Source organism: Colletes latitarsis, chromosome 3, assembly GCF_051014445.1.
Source record: "Colletes latitarsis isolate SP2378_abdomen chromosome 3, iyColLati1, whole genome shotgun sequence".
Taxonomy (NCBI): Eukaryota; Metazoa; Arthropoda; class Insecta; order Hymenoptera; family Colletidae; genus Colletes; species Colletes latitarsis.
Genome location: NC_135136.1, coordinates 35721869 through 35749256, shown reverse-complemented (window position 1 = coordinate 35749256; position 27388 = coordinate 35721869). Strand labels below are relative to the sequence as shown.

Sequence of the window (27388 nt, the reverse complement as noted above, 5' to 3'; positions counted from 1 at the left end):
GAAGCTTAAGAAATATGTTGCTTTTGTCTCCGAAGAATTTTCAATGTCAACGAGATAAAATATTTTTTCGACCGTGTTATACTTAAGTTCAAGTGTTAAACAGATTAAGAAAAGCATTCATCATGAAAGTGGTGCAAGGATGACTTGTCATGCGACGCAGAAACTGTTGATCTATCTACTGCGAGTAAAAACAATAATAGATTAGACAATGGAAGTATCGTGCAATCGTTTGTAAAAATTAATAGTGCTTCTGGTATGTAATTTACTCTAAATATGTTATACACTTATTGCACTGTTTACTGAGTATTAAGCTTGCAGATATCAAAATGCTTTTTATAATTTGTTTCCATACCTCACAAAATAGTAGGGCTATTGGACTAGATGCCCTAATTGTTTTAAATAACGTATATTACAAAGTGTACTGTTTATGACAGTACTATGTGTTTAAAGAGATTATCCGTGCCTCGCTTAAAAATTTCACTATTCTCCTACCTAATTTTTATATTCGATTGGCAGACCACTTTGATCGCTTTGAACTTGCTATTAAATCGCACGAAATGGATCTAATTTTGATACTTGCTCGCCCTGAAACCTTTTGTAAAATGATCAATTTAATTTTTTATTAACGCTCTTTTATATAATTTAACGAAAAGTAAAATATCCTACGTCTGTATTTCACTATCCTCCTAGCTAATTATTATATTGGATGAAATTGTCGACCAAACGAATTCAACTAGAATCATTAAAAATTCATTAACAGATAATAAAATATTAATAAACGCCCCGTAGTTCAATAATATTTTTGTTTAATGCATTTCAAAGTAGCTAAATAATTGAATATGCCAGAAATTTCCAATTACACGCGTATTAAATTCTTTAACGAATAATGAAGTATTGTCATTAATATTAATATTATTATAATATTATTCATTGATCGCGACTCCACCTCCGAGGGCAGATTAATTAACCGAATCGATCGAGTCCACCTCAAACAAATGAAAACAACGCGATCTGTATGTATTTTCTCCTTGAGGAAGGCCTTCATTAAAGTTCATTAAATTCTTCGTCACTTAATTATGTCCTTAAGAACTTCAAGAACAGTGACCTTAGCCGTTACCCCGTTGTTGCAACCCTCGACATTCTGTTGCTATTGTTAACAGTAGCGCATAAGTGTATCTTGCCATAACAAGGCGACTGAAGAGTTATGAGAAAATGAAGGAACGCGAAGAGAAAAAAAAAAAATGGTAACGAGTGCCGGGTGGAAGGAGAACGAGGTAAAAGGGTGAAAATCGGGGCGAGGGGTGCGTGTTGCGCCTCTTCGAAATTAAAGCGGCGGAAAGTAATTCGAGATGCCAGCAACGGAGGGTAAAGTTTCGTATTCCGAAAGTTACCTGCGGTGGCAAATCTAAAGAAAGAACAACTTTCGTTTATATTAGCATTTTTGCACGATTCATCGATACTGAAAACAAACCACTTTAATATCTTTCGTTTGATCTACATTGGAAAGAAATACGTATGGGCAAAAAAATAGGTACAGTAAAAAAATTTTGATCAAAGTCTACAAATTACGAGAATAAAAATGATTATGAATCTGTACGCGTTTCAAAAACATGCCGGAGGACTTCAATAACGCAGAAATATTTTATTAATCATTCTGTTGAGAAAAAAATTTATATTAAACGTTGGAATCCTACAGTTCCTATTCGACGGGCAAAATTAGTATTCGAGAAACTGTTTAATGCCGTTTGATAGGAACAAATGCCGTGCATTTCAGCGTCAAAGAATTGAAAACAACGCGAGCTTTTGAAGTCTCGTGTATTTGGTTAAATCGCGATAATAATAGCGTGTACTACAGCCGGTCGGCTATTTCCGTGAAGGGTCGCGTTTATCGTTAGTAAAACGTCTTGCATTCCATCGAGAAATGCATTTTACCGGTGGTATTCCCGAACAATAGCTCCCTGCACTCGTTACTATAATAAATGCAAAAGCTCTTCCTGTCTACCTTGCTACGATTTCGTGAAACTTTCTTCATTTATTGGCGAATATCTCAATTTGTAGAAAACAAAAATACTAAACTACAAATTATTGCAAGTTTGTTTAATCACAAAGCAGTAATTTAGTTCCAGAACTTTATAATTGAATGCACAATACCTAATTCGCGAAATTTTTTACGAAATTAGTATAAGCTTGTATAATTATTTGTGTAGACAATGTTGTCTAGTTACCATTTACTGTTAAAACGCACTGCATTAAAGTAAAACATATAGCGGTAATTGGTATACCAAGTATTATCATTTTTACATAATTAAAGAGCAGCATTAATGACTAGCAAAAGTTCTGAAAATTCTGCAATAAACCGTAAAGCCCGTGAGCTAAAATTATCCACTGCGTTCATAATTAACAAAATTATAATAATTCAGTAACCGTAGACGTTTTACGAATATATTTAGCATGCGTTGTAAATTACGCAAAATATATTTCTTGTTAAGATAATTTGTTCGCAAAATGCGCGTTCGTCGAAACAATACATAAGATTAAACTTCATTTTCCGTAAACTTACGTAATTATTTATGTAAACATTATTATCGACAGTTTCAAAATGTATCGTGAAATATGTGCCATAATCCCGATACTTATAAACAGATAATGACAGATATTTCATACGAGTATCTGTAAATTGAAAAGCTGATTACTTTCCAAGGAAAAAAAGTTATTTCAACGGGTAAAATTAACCAGTAACGTGTTCGACAAATATTTGTTGCGCGCGGGACGTATCGATTGACAAACTCGCAGAGGAAGCGTTCGTTTCTGGAAATCGTGGAGTTTAGAAGAAAAACATTCAGGAACTAGACGACAGCGTTAATCGAATTACTTGATTACACTCCCGCGGGCGCGGCTTCGTTTATGCCAATTAGCGCGCTCGTTAGCGGTAAACGCCACATCGTGTCACGAGAGAATCGTCCTCGTTGTTATTTCTCTCTATATCTCGTTAACCCGTTTCGTCTGTGCCGCACACGCCAGAAACGTTTGATCTGCCTCTTTCGACCGATGCACTCACTCGCGTACTCGTTTAACAGAGTTAATTAAGAGATACATCGGAAATAAACAAAAGAAAAAAAAAAGAAAAAAAAGGAAGCAGCGTTTCTATCCGGTGAATTTCAATTAATTGTTTAAACGGTGCCGTTGTACCCTCGTGCCCGTTTATCTGCCTCTCTTTACTCTTTATTACGACTTTTTAAAACCACCATTGTTTACAGAGAAACACTGACTATTTATCGAGAATATCCTGGCGTGGAGAAGAGCGTCAAAATGGACCGGAAAGAACTGAAACTGCAAACCTTCAGAAAGTTCAAGATTTCTATTCACCACGCATTTTTTTTTCACGCTTTCTAGCACTGTTACCGTAATTGTGTGAATAATTACAATGAGGGGGGCTATAAGAAGGAGATTGCTATTGTGCGAGGTACTTAGCCATTTTCTCGTTTTTCGTGCGCGACTAAGGAAACAGAATTTTCCAATTTCCATTCTGAAACGGTACTAGGGATAATTGCGAATCCTTGCAGGCACTTGTAAGAAAGTATTCAGGAGCTAAAGGCTGATTGCTTGAGGTGTGCAATTACTTCGTTGATTTATCACTGTTAAACGAACGAAAACTTTGTCTACTACTAACAGTGTTTGGATTTTATCTGCTCCGAAGGATTGAAATTCTTAAAATGTCATTTAAACTCTACGCGAATATAACATAGCTAGGACAGTACTAATTAATACAATACCTTAATTAATTATGTCAAGCTCTTTATTCATCTCCATAAGCTACTAATTTTCCCTAGACCAAGCCTTCGCCGACTCTAAAGAACTTAATTACATCATGAGCCATCCAATTGCGCTTGCATCGAGATTATTATCTAATAACATGTACGCGCTAGAATAGAATAGATTCCTAAAGTGTAGGTTAATTATTAATATTAATTCAAAAATAGTAATGTGACTTTTATTTACCCCCTTTCCTTGTAATACTAAATTTACAGTTTTTATTTTAATTAAACTACATTCATACCATTTACTAAATGCAACACAAATAATATTATTATGTTTGGGATCTCAGACAAACAAACGTTGAATCGATGCAGTTTCCAATTATTTAAAAGCAAAATGGCCGCGTAGAATTTCATCCCCCCCCTTTCCTTGTAATACTAAATTTACAGTTTTTATTTTAATTAAACTACATTCATACCATTTACTAAATGCAACACAAATAATATTATTATGTTTGGGATCTCAGACAAACAAACGTTGAATCGATGCAGTTTCCAATTATTTAAAAGCAAAATGGCCGCGTAGAATTTCATGGATTTGGGGGGATGAACGTATCGAAGTCACGATTGCAAGCTTCTAAAACGCAGAAGCTCGATGCAGGAACGCGCATAAAGAATTATCCGAAAGTTGCAACGATCCCTAAGGAATTGAATATAACAACGTTCGTATCGCGATCGCGATCGTACCGCGATACCGATGTATGTAAATCGAGACAAACGATGCTGTATTCCCAAGACCGGTCGCTCTTCTCTCGCGAAACGAAAGGTGTTGTCACGCGACACGTGGAATTCCTTTGCAACCGTAATACAGTTTGCGAATCTGTTCCAGGAGCAAAGGTGTTCCCAGTGCGTAACCGCGTGATTGCACGGAGGTATCGAAATACTATGTAATACGTAACTGCTACAAGGTGTGATATTACATCTGCATTATACAGATGCACATCATTCAGTCCAGAGGGAGTCTTCTAAAAAGCTGAACACCGGGGATTAAGGTCGCACAGGCACGTAAGTGCGTGTACATACTGCGTACAGCTTGGTAAATTTTTTATTTATACGAGTACGATCATTCGAATATCTAAATTTAACTATTTTTTAAACGTTGACCGCCAAACTAAAACCTTACAATTTTTAGGAGACTTTCATTTTAGACAATTGTAAACTACGTAAGTTAAAATTTATCTTAGAACTTATTTTCGTAACAAAATTCCTGAATTAATTAATTATTTTAGTTCCATAGTGAAAAGTTGAGGTGGCGATCAAAGTGTCAAATCCATTTAAATATCTAAACTTCTAACGTGTAATAATATTGACACACAGAAATATACACTACGTCCGATTATTGACGATCGTTTTCGTACGTTGCTCATATTTATCAGTTATTAACAAGAAACGATATCTATTAATGGAACGATGACTACTACTTTACGGAACATGTGCCTCAAAGATTGTACATAGACGTCTCTTATTTTAGATTCTGTCTTGTTTTGTTCGCTGTTTTGAAGTTCTTTCGACACAAGGATCAACACGTGCACGTATTGACTAATGGAACTATTAATCGATTGAAAATATGTATAGTAATATGCAAGTAGTGATTAAATTAGATATCTTAGATCAGAAAAGTTTACGATAACAAGGTTTCCAAAAATATTTAGTTTTTACTAATAATATTGAGACTGTCAAACTATTGCTCGACTTCTTACTTTGGGCCATCTTTAGAATTTTATAACGAAGATAGATATAATTTTGGCAGTTAATCTAGTTTACGTCTCAATCCTGAGAATGGTTTATACATAGAAAAGAAAAATATTTTAACTTTTATCTTTGTACTCGTAATTTTTATCTGTTAAATCACTATAAATATTTGTACAGTCGTCAATGGCCTCAGCAGGTTGATGCAACTTTAAAAAAAAAAGAGAAATGATCGGATGCTGCAGATCTCACTGACGGATAAACGTGAACTTCGACATTATTGATTGGAAAACTAATGTTGTGAAACGTATTCTTGCTCGTTGTACGTTGTGTATCGACGTTTCGCTCTTCAACTTGTACGTAATATTAGAAACGTTATCGCTGACTGTACGATCTTCTCTAATCACGCGCTATCGAAGTACGAACAAAGTGCATAAGTACGAAAGAACGAGCATTATCTTGGGTTTCCGTAGTATTTCTATTGATATTGCGGCGCTATCGTCGGAAACTTTGGAACATTTCTTGCGAGAATGACGGGAATCGTTGTCTTCCATTCCCTTAGCTCGTTTCGCGCGCTATTTCGTCAAGTCGACAATGCATATCGGAATGTGCCATCATTTACTTCATTGCTACCATTCCTTGAATCGCGAATCAGAGCACCGAACAATTTCGAGGGAATCCTCGAAAAATATTCGAGTTATTCGGCTGTTTGAGAAGGAATAAGAATATATCGAACGACCTTGTTTCCCGCTATCGGTTATCTAATATCACAAAAATTCCAACACGATGTATAGCAAGATTGAGTATAATAATTGAATATAAAAAGAAATAAATATAATAAGATTTATATATAAACACGTGTCCCATTTATTCCCAAATAATAGAAATTTCGCAGCTAGTACAACCGATTCTACTAAACTGTTTGTATACAACGCTCGATAACTCTTTCTTATCTCTCGACCTTGTTGACTATTCCATTCTACGAGTTTAGTTTAATAGTTAGTCCAGTAGACCAATTGGTATCAGAACTTGAAATAAAAAATGTCATCAGAACCCTAGGAATAACAGAGAATTTTGCAAGATCAAATGTTATTATAATTTCATAAATATTTTATGCTTATATAGGGTGTTCAGCCACCTCTGGGAAAAATTTTAAATAAGACGAAAATCAAGAATACCAATTTGTTGATGGAGGCCTCGTTAAGAAGTTATTAACGTTTAAAGTTCCGATTGTACAGAATTTTTTTCTCGAAACTGTGTAGGATTTTGGGGGTATGTCTATTCACCAAAAATTATTGTAATTGACCCCCGGAACCAAAAATAATTTTTTCAGAATGATTTAAAATTTTTTTTTTCGCCGAAAAATTTAGGCACCTACCCCCTGTCGATTTTTCTTAAAAATTCGTTTTCCATTTTTAGTAATTTTGTTTGACGCCCTACAGAAAAGTTGTCTAATACTTTCTTGTAGGCACCCATGAGCACTACTTCAGAAAAAAGTTTCATTGAAATATATTCACTATTGTAGGAGTTATGGCTGTTTGAAAATTAGACCATTTTTATGGGGTTTTTCTCATTTTGCGGGGTCATGGACCAACATTTCGAATATTTTTGCGATGTGTACATATTCTCCATCAAAATACGCGTAGTTTGCTTTTTTAAACGTTAAAATCGTCCAATCCGTTCAGGAGTTATGACGTTTTAAAGATTCGCATGAAAAGGGGAACTATTTCTGGCCTCAAATTAGATTTTCGGTAAGGAATTTTTTTCTCGAATCTGCGTAGGATTTCGAGGGTATGTGTAATGACCAAAAATGATTGTAATTGATCCCTGCAACTGAAAATAATTTTTTTAGAACGATTTGAAATTTTTTAATTTTGCCGGAAAATTTCACACCTATTCGAATTTTTTTCTCGAAAGTGGGTAGGATTCCGGGGGTATGTGTATTCACCAAAAATGATAGTAATTGATCTCCGCAACCAAAAATAATTTTTTCAGAATGGTTTGAAATTTTTAGAGAAATGATATTCTTGATTTTCGTCTTATTTTGGCCTCTAGAATCTCCCATTAAAATTATTCCCAGGGGTGGCCGAACACCCTGTATAGTGACTGAAGCATAATAAAATTCTTTAAATAGAGAAAAGCTGGTAAACGTTCAACGCGATTTTCGAAGTTTGTTGCGGCATTATTTGCGGATCGGCTAGTTAGCGGTAAACCGAACAGTATGAAAACGAAAACGTCATTTCGCTGTTGTTTTTTCGCGCACACAGCGATGCGAATTATGCACTAGTCAGTCAATTTACGGGAAAACAATAAAGCAGAAGCGTAAGAGCGAAACGGTGGGAAACGAGAAGGCTTGGAAAACCTGACCGCATGTTTCGCGGAGATAAAAGTTTAACGAAAAACAAAGTGAGGCGACTGAATGGAACGCGAGAATAGGGACAAAAAAATATCCGTCCATCCCGTCAGGGACAGTTCGCGAAACATTCGACTCGCCGTTGGAAATGTTGAGAATTCGAAAATACATTAAAATTCATATGCGTAATGACTATCGTAAACGGCTTAACTCCGTTGAAAAAAGCTCTCTTTCGAAGGAAGAATTCTTTAAAACAAGCTTGGCAGAAAATCTGAGGAGAATTCGTATTTTAAACAACGCAACGATCGCAAAAAAACTGAATATGTGCTGTCTAGACAAAACTACCCCCATAGCGTGGAAAATTAAATCGAGGGAAATTTGTAAACGATGGGAATTAATTGTTTTTACGAGCAAATGGAGCTTGCAGAAAGATCGAAGAGGAATTCGCGTATCAAACGTTCGAATAATTGCAAGCTAACATTTAATAGGCGCTTCGCGTGACTTTAACATGGAAATTCCGTTTGAAAATTGTACGATTATAAAATATTTGCATCCTGTTTAGCATTCAAAATCTCCCCAAAGATTAAACAGTATAAGTACAAGACAGTATAAAAAAACTAGCGTAAAAATAAATTTCAGCAATTTCTACGACAGACTAGCTGAAAAGTATTAAATATTTTTCACGTTCGAATCTATCAGCATGAAATCGTATTGTTCTATAAATGAAATTGATAAACGCCGAGAGAGAGGAACGGAATTTTGATTCCACCGAAACGTTGCCGCAAACAATTTCATTCCAGGTATTTTTTCAGGATGCTGTTCATTCATTCGAATTTTGTTAAGACCATTATTCAAATAAAGATAAAGTTTTATCTCTCGTCCGAAAATTTGAAAAATCTGACGATACAAACAGCCCGAATTTTTTGGACCTCCACTGTGGCCAGAGAAAATTCATGTTACACGTTGTTATATTTTTAGTTGTACGGGTATTCCATCTGCTCGAAATATTTGACCACTTAAAATTGAATCGAACATTTGAGCCGAGCTTACAATTTGTCAGCTTAGCTATGCTCTTTCTACCGAGAAGTCGGCCAGCTTTGCAAGGTAGACACTCTTGGTCACGCGAGCACTTGAAGAACCGAAGCGCGAATCGTCTCCCGGAAACCAGTGACCCATTAAACCCTACACATCTTGACCTCTACTATACATTAAACACGATAGTGCCTCGGGTTTAACAAACTTTTAACGAACAATCAAGCGGTTACTTATAATAAAAGTTCAACCACATCTTACGAAGAAGTAATGAATCTATAAAGCACGTAATTTTAATTACTCAACCCTTTGACTGCCAAGTCAATCAATTCTTGAGTTGAAATAATAAAGGAAATATATCTTTAGTCAAATTACAAATTTGAAGCTATGTAGTTTACAATTGTCTAAAATGAAAATTTTCGTCTCGTGAAAAATTCTACAGTTTTGATCTGACAGTCAACGCGTTGAGTATTTTATGAAAACGTTATTTAAGCCAAAGTTCGATTTCTGGTGAGATTGATCCAAACGGTGTACGAGGATTTAAAGAATATAAACTAATCAAACCAAATCGATCGGACGCCAATTGCGTTCGAAAATGGGAGAAAGACGTTAGAGGATGGGAATGAAAAATCTTCAAGAGCAAACCGTCGAGGTCTAGTCGCAATTGGGACAAGAAAAGCAGGTTCCTCGAGCGTGCATCAATCGCGTGCACCGTGATGCATTATAGCACGCAAGTCCGACGATACTCGAGCAGTCAGTCTTTTCATCGGGCCGAGTCCAAAGCACGCAGAACGGTACCTCGTGCTTTTTGCTCGTTAGCTGGACGATCTTCACCGACGCGCTGGATCTCGCATGAACGAGATTTTCCAGATAAATCCCGCGTTTCTTTCCGCGGATCTTACTGATCGTCGATAAGAATTCATCGAAGACGATCGCTACCGAAAGTTTCCTCGAAACGGGGCCCTTCGATGCAAACCAGCATTCGTTATACAAACCTCGTGCAAGAAATAGAGAAATACCGATAAATCATAGTTCCCCTGTCACTGTCGAATGTTCAAAATATTTGATATTAACATCTTATGCTATTTAAAAATTTCTCATACTTTTCCCTTCTACAATCCAAGCTAATAATATTCATGTTATTAAGCAGCATTTTTTTAAAAATCGAGGTATTATCGTACAGACTTCTGAGTCAATCAGTGAACGATCAGTGCGTCAGTCATTCTTATGAACACTGTGTCATCCGTGCCCTACGAACCCTACGCCATCTTATCATTTTCAAACATTGCCCTACCCTATCGCCTTCTCTGCTAATTCCTAAATCCAACAAACTTATCATACAAGGTCTTTCGAAACGATGGTTTAAGCTAAAACGAACAAATCCCTCTTCGAAAAGAAATCGAAGGCTCGTTTTATAATTTTGCAATCAAAAAGTCTGAAATTCTGAAAGAAAAAAAAATATATAAAGATTGTCTTATTTTAAACTGAGTTGTCGCAGTGTACCTATATTCTCGAATATATATAATTCGAAATGGGGAAAAATATAAACAATGGTGGAGGACGATTTCTCACTATTTCAGATATCCGGGGCATTACTGTACACAAATATCGATCTCGAGCAAAAGGAACCGGCTTCTCTGCGCGGAAAGAGGTAGAATTGAAAGCAGTACTTCAAGGGTTTCGGGTGTTTTAGAGGATTTTACGACACGTCAGGCTATTGGCTGTTTATTGTGGATTACACGCGATTCCAACAGTGCGACGTTTCAGTTGCGCACAGAAAAGTTTCATTTGTTAAATCAAAATTATTTTTTATTTTCAGTTCGAATTTTAAAGAAATTGTTAATATGAATCATCTTTAATACTAAATTTGCGCACTATGCTCTTTTATTATCCTTGATTTTCAAGACCTGTTGATCGAAAGCAAAATCTGACATAGTTTCGTGTTTAGTATGACTACTAATTCCGCTTGCTTTCTAAAACGCAGCATCATCCGTCTCATTAAATTTAGGTTCGCACAATGGTTTTTATAATTGTACCGGCAAACATTTTTAACTTTCATCGCTTTTCATTCTGTCTGTATAAAAAGTAACAGAAAATAATAAATTGTAATGGATTCCTCGTGTGGCATGAAACGATTTCGCCTGGAAATCAAGTAATAAATATTTCTTTAATATCGCTCAATTAAGAACATGTATTATTCTATCGTTTTAAATATATTCTAAGACACATATAACTTTGCCAATTTTACTTTGTAATATAAAACATTTGCATACAAATCTGTACGTTTTATATTTGCCATTTAAAAATCCATAGTACATTTTATAATTGCTCCTGGAAGTCATTTACTTTACACACGCAGAACTGCATTTGTATTTTTTCGGTCAACGAGTCCTGAGAAAGTCGTTTGAATTTGAATAAAACAATTTCTTCGCACGCACTCGTAATGCATACTTTGTAGCGAGAGTATGGTTCGTAAACAGCAAATGGAGATTTTAATTGTAAAGCAACGCGAAGAAATATTGCACAAAATGTTCTCTACAATGGTTGTATCTATACTTAAGTACTTATCACGATTGAAAATTCCACTCCAATTAGTTTTATACATGCATGATTTCCACGATTACTAAATAAGAAACGTCGTACGAATTTTGTCCGAAAGAATACCACGAGTTTCCTTTCTTTCAAGCAATAGAAACTTCGCAGACTAATTTCTCCTAATAAGTGGAACAAGTTATTCGTAACAATTTTCCTATAGACTCAAAACGTCTATTAAAATCATAACGCATGTAAATTATTTCGTTTCACGTTTTTTAATAGAGCGAAAAGGAGTAATAACGTACCAGCGCTAATAAGCAATAATACACTAGGCGTTTTAAAGCTTTCTAAGGATTCTTTTTCTTTTTTTTGTGTGCACAGTATATATGTATAAAATTAATTGTAAAGAAATCGGGCGGAAAATCGAGAAAAATGCCGCGGAAACGTATTCAATGGTCGGTAAAGGATAAAAAAAAAAATACCTCCAGGGAGATCGATATGGGAAATAAAATCTTCCATCTCTCGTCAGACTGGTAATTTCATGGACTTTCCAGCAAATCGAGATAGGAAAAAGTCAGTCGTACCGATAATTGCGCCCGTAATGGCCCGCGAAGTTTGATGAGAAGAAAAAACTTACCCTGCTGGCGAAAAACCCTACGCGGAAAAGTCATCTGCGCGAAAGCACGCTCGTGAAATTTTAGATTCCATTAATGAAAGTTTCGTGCTCCGAACGAAGTGTCGATTGTTTCATCCAAACGTTTATTACGTTAATTCCCCGACGGCCATGAAACGGATAATACGTATTTTTCTTCGATCATTAACGTCCGTCCGAAAAAAGAAAAATATAAATCGCGAAATGTCTTCCGCGATTGTCGCGAAATCAACACCGAGAGACAAACGCGATACAGAATCGACGGATTATTGCGAGAGTTGGGTAGCAAAAAGCGATCAAACAGGGATAAATTACTTACGGAATATTCATTAGCAAGTTCTCGCAGTTCCTGACTTAATAGATTCTCTTATAACTCCGTTAACGTGGCTGATAGTACGCGTTACCATTCTACCGAATTACATTAAGACTACTTAAAGTTATAATATTGAAGATCGAGAATTATTATTTTCTGGCATACACAATAATTTTTACTTATTCTTCTCTATTTATAGAAATAGAAAAGACAGTAATTCTTCGTTATTAAATTGTAAAGCCCACCTATCGTCCCAGCTATTCTTGCGTTGAGATAATAAGACGTGTTTTAACATCTTGAACGAACAAGAACCTACCGGATAAACTATTCTAACATCAACTTTAATACGAAGAAACAACATTTTTAACGAGACAAATTTCATAAAAATCTGAGAAAGCTATAAACTTTTGAGCAGTGGCATAAAAGACGTATTTTAAAAGAAGAGGCGATAGACAGGTGAACGACCGACAAACAGCAAATTTCTTTGGGAGCAGAAAACTTTTGAATCATCGTAAAACGCGACGTACGGTTCATGGTTCCATCTCGAAAAATCCGTAGAGTCAAATCGAGAGTCTGTTTCCCCGTGGCGCTTAAGAAGGCAAGTGTAAGCTACTTAGATATAACAAGTTGTTCGCAACAGTCTCATCGCCGTTAGGTATTCGAGACATTATCCGACGGCTTTTGATCTTAATCTAAATTGCTGAAACTTACCATGAAAGAGGATAATTCAAAGCTCCCTCTCTCTTTCGTAATCCGCGGTCCGTCGAGTAAATTTGCAAACGATGGAACGGAAAGTCGATCGTTTATTCCTCGACGAGCCGCAATTAGCAATAGCGACGGACATAATCGATGCCGATTCGCCTAGCACTGTATCGCGAGACAGTCATTGTCCTTAGATGCAAACATTACGACGAATTTTTTTCTCGAAAGTGCGTAAGATTTCGGGGGTGTGTTTAATCACAAAAAATGATTGTAATTGATCCCTGCAACCAAAAATAATTTTTTCAGAATGATTTAAAATTTTTTTTTTTTCGCCGAAAAATTTAGGCACCTACCCCCTGTCGATTTTTCTTAAAAATTACTTTTTCATTTTTAGTAATTTTGTTTAACGCCCTACAGAAAAGTTGTCTAATACTTTTTTGTAGGTACCCATGAGCACTACTTCAGAAAAAAGTTTCATTGAAATATATTCACTATTGTAGGAGTTATGGCTGTTTGAAAATTAGACCATTTTTATGGGATTTTTCTCATTTTTCGGGGTCAAGGACCAACTTTTCGAATATTTTTGCGATTTGTACATATCCTCCACCAAAATACGCGTAGTTTGCTTTTTTAAACGTTAAAATCGTCCAATCCGTTCAGGAGTTATAACGTTTTAAAGATTCGCATGAAAATTTGGGGAACCATTTCTGGCCTCAAATTGGATTTTCGGTGAGGAATTTTTTTCTCGAAACTGCGTAGGATTTCGAGGATATGTGTAATGACCAAAAATGTTTGTAATCGACCCCTGCAATCGAAAATAATTTTTTTAGAACGATTTGAAAAATTTTTTTTCCCCGAAAAATTTCAACACCTACACGGATTTTTTTCTCGAAAGTGGGTAGGATTCCGGAGGTATGTGTGTTCACCAAAAATGATTGTAATTGGTCTCCACAACCAAAAATAATTTTTTGTGTGTTTAGTTTATACGTGTGTTAAATTTCACGAAGATCTGTTCAATTTAGTATCGAAGATTGGGAGACCTGAGAGAAGTAATTTCGATAAAAACAACATTAAAGTTGGACACTTCGACAAACGATGGTTCACTGTAATCAAGTTCGCTATTGGAATTCTGCGATTACTGTAATCACATCACGTCCTTCGTTTAATTATGAATAAGGATACCACTACATAAACTGTGTCACTTTTGTATTGAATCTTTAAGCGTTCAATTCCGATTCGATTTTCAATTCCCACAACTACACCAATTTTTTGAATTTTAAAGATTAAAGAAAATGTAAGGAACGTCGATTTTCTTGAAACTTTAAAGCAGAAGATCCCCTGGGAGGCTTTCATCTTCGGACTAGAGAGAAATTTAAAACTTTGCAGGACTGCCAACTTTCGAGGTTTTTACTGAATATTTTTAAGATATTACATCAACATAAAAGCTCTCTTAGCTTCAACCTAACGTTTCCTGATCGATCGTTAGTCTTTCGAGGGTTTAACACCATTCGTCTTCTTTTATAATAATTGCTAAATATATTTGTATCCCGACGATTCTCGATTCGTTAAGATTGTTTATCCACGTTGCGTAGAGTCTGCCAAGTGCAAGATAGAAGATGACCTCTCTGTACGCTATCGCGTTGGTGCAACTTACATGGTTTGCAATTAAATTCCTCCAAATGCTTCGTGTCGATTGTCTGTTCTTCCTCTCTACTGGCCAACTTATCTTCCTTTAGTATCTCGCTCGATTCAATACTCCTTACATTGCGAACTTTACTCGAGAATCTTGGTGTAACACTTGACCCATCTTATGGTTTCGACCATGTTGCTGTGTTTTAGCGTTCTACTATTTCACGTTTACGACTTCTACATCTATCTCGTCACGTTTTATCGAACTCTAAACTCGTACTTTCCCAATCCTTAGTGCTCTCTTCGCTTAATTATTGCCACATTGCCCTTCGTTGCTCTTCTTTTTCATTTTTATTTTCTTTTGTTACGTCGCATTGCGCCTCTACATTTGTATAGAATAAAGTTATCGAATGAAACAAAACTAAAATAAATATCCAACGATTCCGCGAATAATCTTCTATCGGGACACGGAGACCGGGGGAAACTGCACGGAACCAGAAAATTAATGTTTTCCCGAAGATTCCCATCGACTCTGCCCGCAAGAAAGTTTGGCCGAGTTCGGCAAAGTTTGCGTATTTTTGCAAACGTGGACACGGAACCGCGAAACTCCACGGACGTTCGCCGTTTCGTTTTCCAAAGCAACTTCGAACGATGTTTATTCGTGTTTACGAATCCTCGAAGCGCGACAAACTTATATTAACATCCCTCGCTTTGTACTTAATTCGTGCTTCGAAGCACCAGTATACATTTTGCCTTCTAATTATAAAACATTGTCAACTTGATTCTATTCGACGGTGAAATATCGAACAGTAATAAGAGAAAATTGCTCGATTTAGATCGCTTTCATGCCTAATCAATAGTACGTGGAAAGTTAAATATTTGGATCGTTTCACACATTTCCAATAGCACGTAGAAAATTAAATATTTGGATCGTCTCGTGCATTCTCGATAGCACGTGAAAAGTTAAATATTTTTCAAGAATATATAGCGGAATGATCGCGTGGGCTTTTGGTCTGTTATTTAAATATTTGACTGTTAACTAGCACAATGCTATCGCTTTCAAATACGAACAAACGTGGTCGCAATCGATAACAATTTTCTGATATTAAGAAGAAAACGAAAATCAGGGATTGAAATGTAAAAAAAGAATTTAAAGCTCGTAAATATTTATCCACAATATTATTTCTATAAAACAATACCAGATAGAAAACAAATTCCAACACTGTAATCGGGGATGTTGTATCACTGAGAATTGTCTCGATAAATCTCGTCTCCTTATCGACACGGATACAGGCGGTTGCAGCGTACTTTACTTCAATAAATGATTTAATAATAACAGGAAGCGAACGTTTGGGAACAACAATTTCTCAAAATCCAAAACACGACAGAAAATCTAGCTTTCCAGAAGGTTCGACGGAACGTTCACCGATAACAAAGTGTTTTCGATTTCAACCGACCATAAATACACTGCAGATTGAGCCAAACCGCGTTCCTCGTATTCATGAATAAATTGTTCGGCTATCGAATGATTCTCGCGGCCAATCTACCAGCACGCGTCTCACGAAAATACATACGGTCGACGAAACGATAACCACGGGCTTGACAAACGCGTCTGACAATAAGATAATGCCGGGAAGCAGTAGCATCTTTCCTCTCCCGTTTCGCCGCGAATGAAGATTAGATATACGCTTTTAAAACAGTGCTCGATGGATCGTTCTGACGCGTCTTGGAGCGTTTCAGTTCGCGTTTCTTTGGGTACGCGAAGCCTACAACAACCCTGCTGCGCCCTGAGGATCGCGTCGCGTCGTTTTTCATTCTCTTCTCCATCGTCAGTTGGTCTAGCCTCTCCTACGGTTCTCTCGAGGCACGCCCAAGATAATCACTCCAAGAGGATAAAAGGATCTTTTTGGCCTTCCCTAAAGCAATGCCGGACCCTCGCGAGGGGACCGCAAGACGCGTTACGCACAGATTTTATTGGGGCTTCGCAGATAGATAGGGAACCGAAAAATATTTGACCCCCATTCGTTTGCTCAGATACTCGATACTTTGCGAGATATTAGGTTTAGAAATAGTACATCGACCCACGTCTGGCCTTTTTGCGCGCTTTACTTTCTTCGACGAATGTTTATCTTGCATCTATATAACGAGACTTTGTTCGACGAAGACGCTAAACAAGAAAAAAAAATATATCTAATACAAATTATAATTAGAATATTATATACCTCAAAGTTTTTATTTTCCAGATACTATCAAGCGTTTCTTGGGGACTTCCTCTAACATAAAGTAAGATACGTCGGCTAAAAACCCCGGGTACAACGAGTCAATAACCAGCCTTAGGGGAAGCTTTTACATCGAGTCGTTAAGGGTGTAACAAACTCATTTTCTGTTTATTGCAAGTTACCTAAAGCGCAAGCTTCGTACACAGCTACCGACAAAGGTTTCAGCCGTGACAAGACTTTTTTTCCTACATTTTCTTTGAAATCGACGCAGGAAATACTGCGATAAACTATAATTCTTTTTGCCTAATATTTCTTAAGCTATCGTTCGAGCAAACGGGGGACGAATATTTTTCTACGATGCCTCGACAGAAACGGTTCATATCGCGTCCCGTTCTCAAGCACAATGAGCATCTCGGGTCCTCAGAGAGAAGATCATACGCCACGAGACCCCGAACTCATTCATCGATGGTCTTTGCCTCTTTCTGAACCCCGGTCCTCCTCGTTTGGGCAATCCTTAGCCTCTACCTCTGTTTCCACAGCTTTGTCCTGTTAATTCGAAAGCATAATCCCCGGAATCGCGCGAGATGCTGGATCGGCCAGCCTAGCATCGGCTTTTGATTCGATTCCGTACACGCTTTACGGCACGCCGGGGAAATGGAATCAATTCGCAGCGATAAACGGCCCCTTGTCCTTTGATTTGTTCGACCAATCCGATCGGACCTGGCTTTCAGCGACCGACGAACAAAGAGACTTTTCGTGCCTGCTCTTATTTCTTGCTTAAAAAATTAAGGAGTGCAAGTGTTTCAACCAATTCTCCGTCCTAATTAACTGTTCCATTCATTCGAAATATTGTTTACAAATTTAAGAATTCACGTGACTCGGTTGCTTTAATCGATTCGATTTTATTCGACGAAATTCGAGGAATTGTCGCGAATAAAGAATTTATCGCTACGTTCTAAATTATTATGGTAATAAATTAGAAATCGAACGTAATGTATGTATATTTGTACTGGATATTTAAAGTGTGATACCGTGCAACGTTTCGTACGAATTTTCAGAAGAATATATAAATTGATAACTTGCATTAGCATGCAAATTTTATATCAACCACGATTCCTGGTAATTAATCGCTTCTCGATAGTTCTTTCGCAACGCGCGTTGCACAACTAACGGAAAAGAGGGAAAATTTATTTATTGTATGTATATATTATTCTACCGATAAGGTTCTTATATTTATCGTTTTCATAGCAAAATCTGTACTTTATTGGCATTATTGTCAATTTAAATTTAAGGTTAATTTATTCCATTGATAAATAATCCTGGACCAAAACGTCGACAGAAAAATTATATTAACTATTGCGTTTAACAAACTACACCTAAGGTTGTTCCCTCATAAATTTTACTTTATTTTATCCTGTAACTAACAGCGACAAAAGCAGTGTGTACACACTTTCGTACAGAATAAGTTGTTTTTATAATCTCCTTCTAATACACTAAAAGTTTTCTGTTTCCTTCTTGCACGAGCAATTTCGTATCTAATTCTTTCCTCTGTTTTCAACTGAAGTTTCACATACGACGCTGTTAAAAAGTTTGAAACGCTCTTCTTGTTCGTTCATACGCGAATTCAAGTATAATTATAGACAAAAATTATAATTACATTCGGATCCAGACATTTTATCGCTATGAATTCGTAAAAATATCTCGAAGACTGATGTTACTTACCTACGAAACAATATCTAAGTCAAAACAACCAGATAATTAATCACTAGTAGATGCGTGTTTAGCGAAACGATAAAATTCAACGCTTCGTGTAAACTCTTTAACATTTCTAAAGAATATATTTACGACATGCATCTTTTTATCTTACATCGTACAGAACTAATGTTCGTTCGATATAAAATAATAATATTTGCAATAAAACGAGTACGCGTGTATAAAAGAAAGGTTCACTTTTATAAAAATCGAAGGGTGGTTCAAACTTTTGAGTACCAGTTACATATTTAACGCGTTGATCGCCAGACCGAATCCGTGAAATTTTTTACGTGTACAACACTTTGCTCTCAGACAATTGGAAAATGCTTATTTATTTTGCACCCTCGTCGAAATTCACTATCGTACATTTTATCCAAGTCGATCATTTTAATCTCGAAATCGTGACAAATACGCGATAATATTATTCGAAAGTCACGTTTCGATGATTGACGCATCGAAACCGTTCGAAGGGAATCGCCGGTCGAAAAAGAAAACTTCCCTCGTTTCACCTGTCGCGAACTCGTGAAATACAAGCATCGGATTTCAAGCTACGTAGACGTCGATATTCCCTGTTCTCTATCTCGTCGGCGTACTCCTTAAGAAAAAGTTTCTCCGCTTACCCGCCTTGCAAACGTCCAGGTCTAGATCATCGCTGATTGCGTGCGGAAACTTGTTATTGAGAAGCTCCTCCGCGGTGAACCTGCGTCTATGCCTCCCGAAGTCCCTCTCCCTGAAATCGCCGTCGACCGCCCGGCAGTCGGTGTACCGGGTCGCCAAACAGAGGATCGAAATCACCTCGAGCAGCCTCATCTCGATAACGTCGATCGTACCAACGGACTAACGATCGCCTGCCGCGTATCGGCTAGGCCATAAGGGACCAATCGTACTACCGTCTACACCGATGCATTTGCCACTTCTCTTTCACCCTCTTCGTTCACCCGCGTCGAACCTTCGGTCCTCCACTGACAAGAAACCGAACCACCACACGCAAACGCGGGAAAAACTTTCTCGACGTGGCGAAACCACCGATCACATCTCCGTACTTTGGGAAGAGATATCCTTCGAGAGAGCAACCCTTGCCAGAACGAATGGATCGGCGTGTCCTTCGGTCGGGCAAAAAAATTGATTGCTACGTCGCGAAAGGGACGATTCGCTCGTAGTTCTCGACGACGCGTAACAAAGAACGGTATCGCGGAGTCGCGTGAACTACGAAACGATCTACGAATAGGGAATAGATCGACCGCGGCGTGCGCGTAATCGTTTACTGAGGTTCGGGCCGCGCGGTCCGATCGGACAGCTCTTCACCAGACGTTCGTCATCGACGGCGATAAGGAAAGATCGCGAGCGAAGGCGGCAGGGGAGCCGCGGTCAAAGTTCGCGTCACAGATTAGAGGACGGATTGCCGGCGGGCGAGATCGTCCTTGCGTGGAGAACGTGGAGAACAGACTGATCGTCCCTCGCGGCCGACACGACGCGTCGTTCGAAAGCGCGCGCTCGTACTGGCATTAAGTCGAGAGAGGGACAGAGAGGAGGAGTGAGGGGGAGGGGGAATGTGTATGTATATCTAGAGGGGATGCCGGGAACAACCAGTCTCCTCCCTCGCAAACCTGCACGGCACGAGGGTGGCCGAGACACTGACCGAGCTTCCGCGGCTCGGGCACCAGCCAACTCCTAAAGTGTGTATCCTCGCCACCCGAAAACTCACGCCGCTTCTCTGTACGCTACCAACCCCTGGCAGAACGCATTAACGCTATTACTACCGACAATTATGGTGTATTTAGTCGTGCCACAGAAATTAAAACGACAGATGCTCGAAGAAACGTACGATGCAATGGAAGATTAACGTTTATTCACTGTCTCGTGAGAAAACTAGGGTGGATTTTCAAAAATCTAGCCTAGTAAATTCCTTACAATTTTTATTAGAAATTATGAATGAATCATTTTGACCACTTCGGTGATTCTAGCGTTGAGGGGGTCTTCTACTGTGAAATGCGTTTTTTTTTGTTTTCTTTGGTATCTTTTTTATAAAGAAACTATGCGACTTCTTGCATCGGTGTTTTTTTTATGTATTTGTCACTTTTTCGATAATGTTTACTAATTTTTACGACGAGAAATAGTCAAAATTAGTGCTAGTACAGAGCCTCGTACGCGATCGCGTATCGAAAAAGTGTTCTCATGATTACCACAATTCCCAGCTATTCTATTTGAAAAAAAAAAGACGGAAAAGACTCTTAATCAGGATACATTATTCTACCACAGGACAGGAAAAAATTGATAATTAAAAAGATAGCAACATTTTGAAGTTGAAATATCGATTTTTTGTGTTGTTTTTAACTTCAGCGGGCTAAAAAAAAATAGAAAAAATAATAATTTTGACTTCATCGTGCTGCGGGTTATAGCAACACATGTACTGAAGGTACGCGCCAAATTTGAACAAAATCGATCAAATGGATATTCAGATATCATGGAAGCTAGTTCAGAAAAGATAATATTTCTAAGAATATTCTTTAAGAAAATGCAAAAAAGAATCGAACTTTTTACCGGTTTACAGTAGAAGATCCCCTTAACTCTGGGTCTTTCTAGACCCATATCTCCCTACCTATAGTGATGTAGAATATTTCTTTTTTCCCACTTGTTAGAAGGTGATCCTAATGTTGTCCTAAACGTATACTTTGGAGGAACGCCTGCCTCTAAATGGAACGATTTGCTCATAGTTCCTGCATTGCTGATATAAACGACGCTACTTAATAAGCATAGTCGGAAGAAGAACGACGCATCGGCGTCGCTTTCGGGTACATATTGATAAATATTCCAAAAGTGGCGGGGTCCGTCGCCCACGGAAACACGTGTTTCATATCCCACGCAACGACCTGTATCGGTCAAGTATCGGATTACTGTCATGGGATCACCCTTTAGGAACCCTGCCTGTCTATCCGAGGGTAAGTGCATGTCGACGCTGCACAGAAACCCTCCACGAGAATAATCTCTGAAGGTACGGGGGGGAAAAACCGAATTCTCCGTTAACATCACGCACGAACGAACAAGTCCGCGTTACACGACGAACCGATGAAAAACAAATGATTCGAGGCGCCGAAACGAATCGAGTCCATTTGAATTTCAACCCCCCCGACTGTGACTAATGCAGAACGTTGCCAAACTGTTTGGCAATGGCAATGTATTCTATTAACACGGTGTTACAAAAAAGTGTTGAGAGATATGACCATGTAAATTCTTTCTTACAGACATCTTCTATGTTGTTTGGAATTCTTTTTAAGAAACATTCTTGGAGAAATAATAATTGGAGGATTGGAGCAATTTATACAATTTGAAAACGTGAATTTACGAGCTAATACTGCACTCGTTTTTACGATTATTCGGTATCTATGCTTGTTTACATTCGACCATCGTGTACGAGCAATATACCCGACAATTTATTCGACTGCTGGTATCTTTTCGTTGAAGTACGACTATCAATTTCTGTATTTGGAAAGTAAACATTCACAAACTTTCGTTCGTAGAATTGTTTTTTTGTTAGTATGATTAATAAAATGCGGGAATAATAGGAAGAATGAATGTTCCTTAATTTCAACGTTTCGACCACAAGGTTCTCTTAGTAAAATACTTTGTAAGCATTATCGTAGGAAAGCAGTTTAAAAAAAGTATAATTATGAACTCAACAGAACGCCAGGTAAAAGACAAAGCACAGGGAAAACCCCCAAAGTTGACAAACTTGTGGAAAAACCAAACACCTTCGCATCCCCTACACCGGATTTCTACTATAAAATAGTTAAAATTTAAATAATATTTCTTTCGTAATTAATGTTGGTCGAAACAGACTGCAATGTACATTTATGTCTCACGGTACCAAGTAACCTTAATTTATCAAGAATAGCTGCGAACAAGACAATAGGGTTGAATAAACTATTAGACCCCCGAGAGTTGTTTAATTAAAATCATTAAGGCAAAGGATATATGGAGTAATAAGTAAGGTGTTCGTGGTCAGAGCAGCGCGTGAAATTGCATACTAAATTTTACCGAAAGATAAAATCGGACTTCTCTTGATTTTCATCGAAAATTTGCATCTCGATATCGAACGTTTAATTCGAAACGACCCAATTCGTAATTTTCCAAAAATAATGAACCGATCCTAACGTTACACGCGTGCACCCGACAGTCGCGACTCTCGAACGGAAACAACAATAAAATATCGACGCAAGCGAACAAGGGGGTCGCGCTTGCGATACAATTTTAAATATTTAATTTAATCGTGCTCGAGCACACAATGCAACGAAACGCGAAACATTGCGCCAAACTTACTGGCGAATCGTAAGGATTCGAAATAAACGGTTTTGCCCGCGGGATTCCATGACTATCCGGGCCGTAACGAGCCACTGCACGAGCGCAAACTTCGCTACAATTAGCGTGAAATATTTTAAACGTCCGCCCTGTACCTCCACGATTCTGTTAGATCCAACCCTCTGGCGAGGGAGAGACCGAAAACGCCCGTTACAATTAAGGGGGCAGTCTGTTCAATGCAACAGCAATTTAAACTGATCTTCGTGGATTAATTTTTTAAAAATTATACAAATTGTTCGATTCATTTTCGAAGCTATTCGAACGAACAGTACACAAGAGTTTGACTCGATCAGCTAGGTCAATTTTACGAATTTTGAAGAAAATGAAAAAGAAAAATTCTCATTCGAAATGTATAAATTGCAATAGTTTTGATGCATTTTATTTTCCATCCATATACAAATTTTTCGATTCATTCACTTCCGTCAGAAACTATTCGAACGAACAGTATACAAGTTTGACTTGATCAAATACATCGATTTTGTGAATTTTAAAGAAACTGTAAAAGAAAGATCTTCCCATTCTCTTCAAAATTCTAGACGGACTGCCTCTTCCTGACAAATCTTTCCGCGGAAACTTTTCAGAAAATTCAAACCACGAAACGGGACCGCGAAGAAGCCGGTCGGAAAGTTATCTGGCTACGCGATCTTCTTTCGCGTTCGGTTTCTAATTTTCCTGCGCTCGATGCAAACGCAGAAAACTCGAAAGCCTTCCCACCCCTAGCAGCCCCCTCTGGTCGCGACGATCCGCGCCCTTGCAGGAGCTTCCACGGCGAAATAATTAACGTGAAAAGTTTCCACGCGATTGAAAGATCCTGCGTTACGATATAGGGGTGCCGTTGTAAAGTGGATCCGTCGACGGAGCTAGCGACATTAATTAAAATCGCCAAGTTTAACCCCCCCTAAATCCTTCCCATCTCCACCCTTGTCACTCTTCTTTCATAGTTTATCGAATTCTCCTGGTCAGAATAATCGAATCGACGTTTCCCAATTTTAAAAAGGTCGTCAGAAACTGTAAACCTGTCTTTTTTATTAGAATAGTTTACGAAAAAAAAGTAGCAATAGCGTGAGAACCTTTCGAATGGCGTGCGAAATGCTTACGTGAGAGATTCATTTTCGAGCGATCCTCGTCGTAAAAATACTTTCCCAGATAAGCAGCAGTCTCATCGCCGAAGAAATTGTTCCATTGTGATTTCAATTCGCTCGCAGGCGTGTATAATGCGTTACAACGAGTAATATAGTGGAATTTATCGCGGGACCGACGAAGAAAAATGGACGAACCGCGAAGAAAAACCGTGAAGCGAGGTTGGCGCGGGTAAAGAGAGACGCATGAGGGTGGAACGGAAGCGGAGAAATCGACGGAGAACGAAAAACCAGCGCGTTGTGCTCGTTTAAACGAGCTGCCAACGAGTAATTAATCAGCGTTAACACGCACTCTTTGCTGCGCGCATAATGAAGCCGATTAGATGCGCGTCGAAGAGCTTTCGTCTCTCCAGACTTCGTCTCCCGTTAGGCGATCTCGTCTCGACGATACCGCGGAAGATAGAAATCCAAGGATTTCGAACGGGGGCTAAACATCATTTGCAAAGTCTAACGATATCGTCGTCGAAAGAAACTCGATATACTCGACGTCTGCTGGCTCCGGTCGACGCCGAGATTCAACGTGACAGTGTCCTTCAATTCTTGTTTCGAACGAGTAACATCGACGTCCATCCAAATCCAGAGACGAATCGAAAGGAACGCGATACTTTTTTATTCGTCAAATTTTTTACGAATTTAATGTGAAATTTATTCCTTCGCAGCGTGGCTAAAAGTGACTCAATGTTTCGTTCGATGGACGCGTATAGTCGCGAATGGTTTCCTCGCGCGATATCGAGGTTGAAGAACACTGACACGGAGGGCAGATTATCTTACCGTCGATGCGGAAGTATACCTGCGATATCACCGGTAGCTTCGCGAAGTTACGAGAGGATATTCAGATCGATCATTCCGGTTGAATATTTTCTGGTAATGGAACATGAAGCTGCGTAACGATGTGCTCGAGTGAAACGAATACCGTGAATGACGACCGCTCTTTCGATACGAGCATGAAGAAATAACTTTATCGTTTTCGATGACTGTGCGAAAGATTTAATTGTAAAGGGTGCTTCGCGACGCGCGGCCGTAATTTCGAGCGTGAATTTCTCGTGCGGGAACAATGAAAACTGGTAACAAACGAATCACGAAAAAATAAGTATTTAAATTGAAAAGCGTAAAGGAAGGAAAAGTAAGCCTCTCCGATACGTAAATTTGTAAAAATTGAGATCATCGAAAAAGCGATGCATACGGGGTAAATGTAATTTTGTACTGCGCAAAGAATATATCGATAGAGTTTTAATCGTATTTCGGAAAATTCGTACGTTCGATTCAATCATGTGAAATTGTTCGATCAATAGCTCGATGTGTGAAACGTTCAATAATGAAATGCTTTCTTTTATGTACTGGTTTGCGAATAGTGGGCCCTTGTACGCCTTTTATAACTTAAACAGTGGTGAACATTTAAAAAAAAACCTAATTTTTTGCGCTGAAATTCCGACAGCGGACGCACCTTGTCTGATTTCGCAGAAGCACTATGCTCTGCGTGTAAAAAGGGAAAAGAAATCACGCGTCATGCACACACAGCCCTATTCATTGGCCTAACGTATTTTGCTCGTCACAGCGATCATCGCGCGTCGAGTGAAGGATATACATACACGTTTGTACAACTTCGATTGCTTGTAAATTCAAAATCGAGTACAAAGGACCCTAGTGTTCCATTTCGACTCTTTGTGATTTGATTACGTATTAAACAAACTCGGTACGAAAAAGATTGTTCGTTAACGAATTAATTGAATAATCATTTTCTGTCTTAAATGGATAATACATATAAATTTTGTTATTAAATACGTACATTTAAATGCAATCTGTATTCGTCATTTCGTTATTTATCTACCTTTTGCTGACAATTGTTGCCATGAAATAATAAATGCGATATGCAGTGTGTCGTTCGTGTTCTACTAATTTTCTAATTAACAAACATCGAGTTATTCCTTCGAGCAACTGCCTTAATTACTTATGTAGAATACGTTGTTCATTAGTGGAAATCACATTATGGAGACGCTAGAAGTTATTAATAAATCGAACAAATTCGGCAATTAGCTGATTAATCCATTACGAAACAGTTAAATTAACTCGATCCTTAATGCATATTCTAATACTGGTTATTACCTGTGGCTTTGCTCGCGTTGAAGTCGTTTCTACTAAGAGTTTCTTTTGTATTTTTCTCTTGTATTTATCTATCGAAAATTTGTATACCACAAAATATTAATTAAATTTAATTCCTAGCAAATTACATTATAAAAATTGTTGCTGTGAAAGCAAGTACCTGCAGTACGAAGAATTGCATCGCCATCTACGACAAACCGTCCAAGTTTGTCGAGAAATAGTCCGTTTTCTTCGATGCTAGTTGGCGCCTCAAGCATGTGCGATCGAAAAATATTTTCAATAATTATTATAGTATCGAGACCATTTGTAATATCATAAGAAATGCACTTTATTGATAGTTCGTACATTCGATACATGTACGTGTAACTATAAATCTACTAATTAATAATAAGTGCACTTGTATACTTCGTCTGTGGTATACAAATAAAAATCAGAAAACCAAAAACTAAAAGAAATTTGAGAAACACTACTTTAAGCTCTTGTTACTATTTCCGTGTCAAATCCAATTATTGATTCAGAATGTAATTAAAGTATGACGCTATCAACTATGAGAATTGAAACTAAATATGGCGAGAGTTACGATTTGAACGATCGAAGATATTGATCGATTTGGAAATGATGAAGAAGCTATATTTATACGAAACTACACGAGGAAGATCGCAGCCATTAGCTCATATTATTTGGCATGTAATTAATTATTAAATAATTGTATTATACAGTAACAAGCAATGAAATTAGTTATATGCCAAATAATAATCCCCAGGTCTCACCACTAGGAGGTTGCTGCGAATGGAGACCCACCCGAGCCTCGCCCCAACCACCCTCCTTTGGCGAGGAATTTCTACGAAAAACGATGAACGTGATTAGATCAATCGTTCGAAAAACTAACAAACCAACAAGAAAGGAGTTTACAGAAGAATTTGCCTGTGAAAAGATACTAAGACGACAAAAAACTCGATCGAAAATTAAATCAATCATTCCAACTTAAATCAACGACGTTTCTCATAAACAACTTCCACCTAAATCTCAATTTGTGTATAACCTAAATTTGTGTACACATTGTGTATCCTAAACTTGTGTATATATTGTGTATATTCTACCT

At 37.9% G+C, this 27388-nt stretch overlaps 1 protein-coding gene across 2 annotated transcripts in view; it reads right to left on the bottom strand.

The window, feature by feature from the left end:
- The window catches only part of Tok (tolloid-like protein 1 tolkin), a 68761-nt gene extending 41697 nt beyond the window's left edge, over window positions 1–27064 (bottom strand). Inside the window, exon 1 of one of the 2 annotated variants that reach the window (XM_076761942.1) lies at window positions 26447–27064. In XM_076761942.1, coding sequence (XP_076618057.1) covers window positions 26447–26642 — 196 coding nt within the window. In that variant the 5' untranslated portion in view covers window positions 26643–27064. Of the gene's footprint in view, window positions 1–19311; window positions 20723–26446 lie in introns of those variants that run through there. The other variant, XM_076761943.1, reaches the window with a different exon arrangement.
- Window positions 27065–27388: the final 324 nt, after the last annotated feature.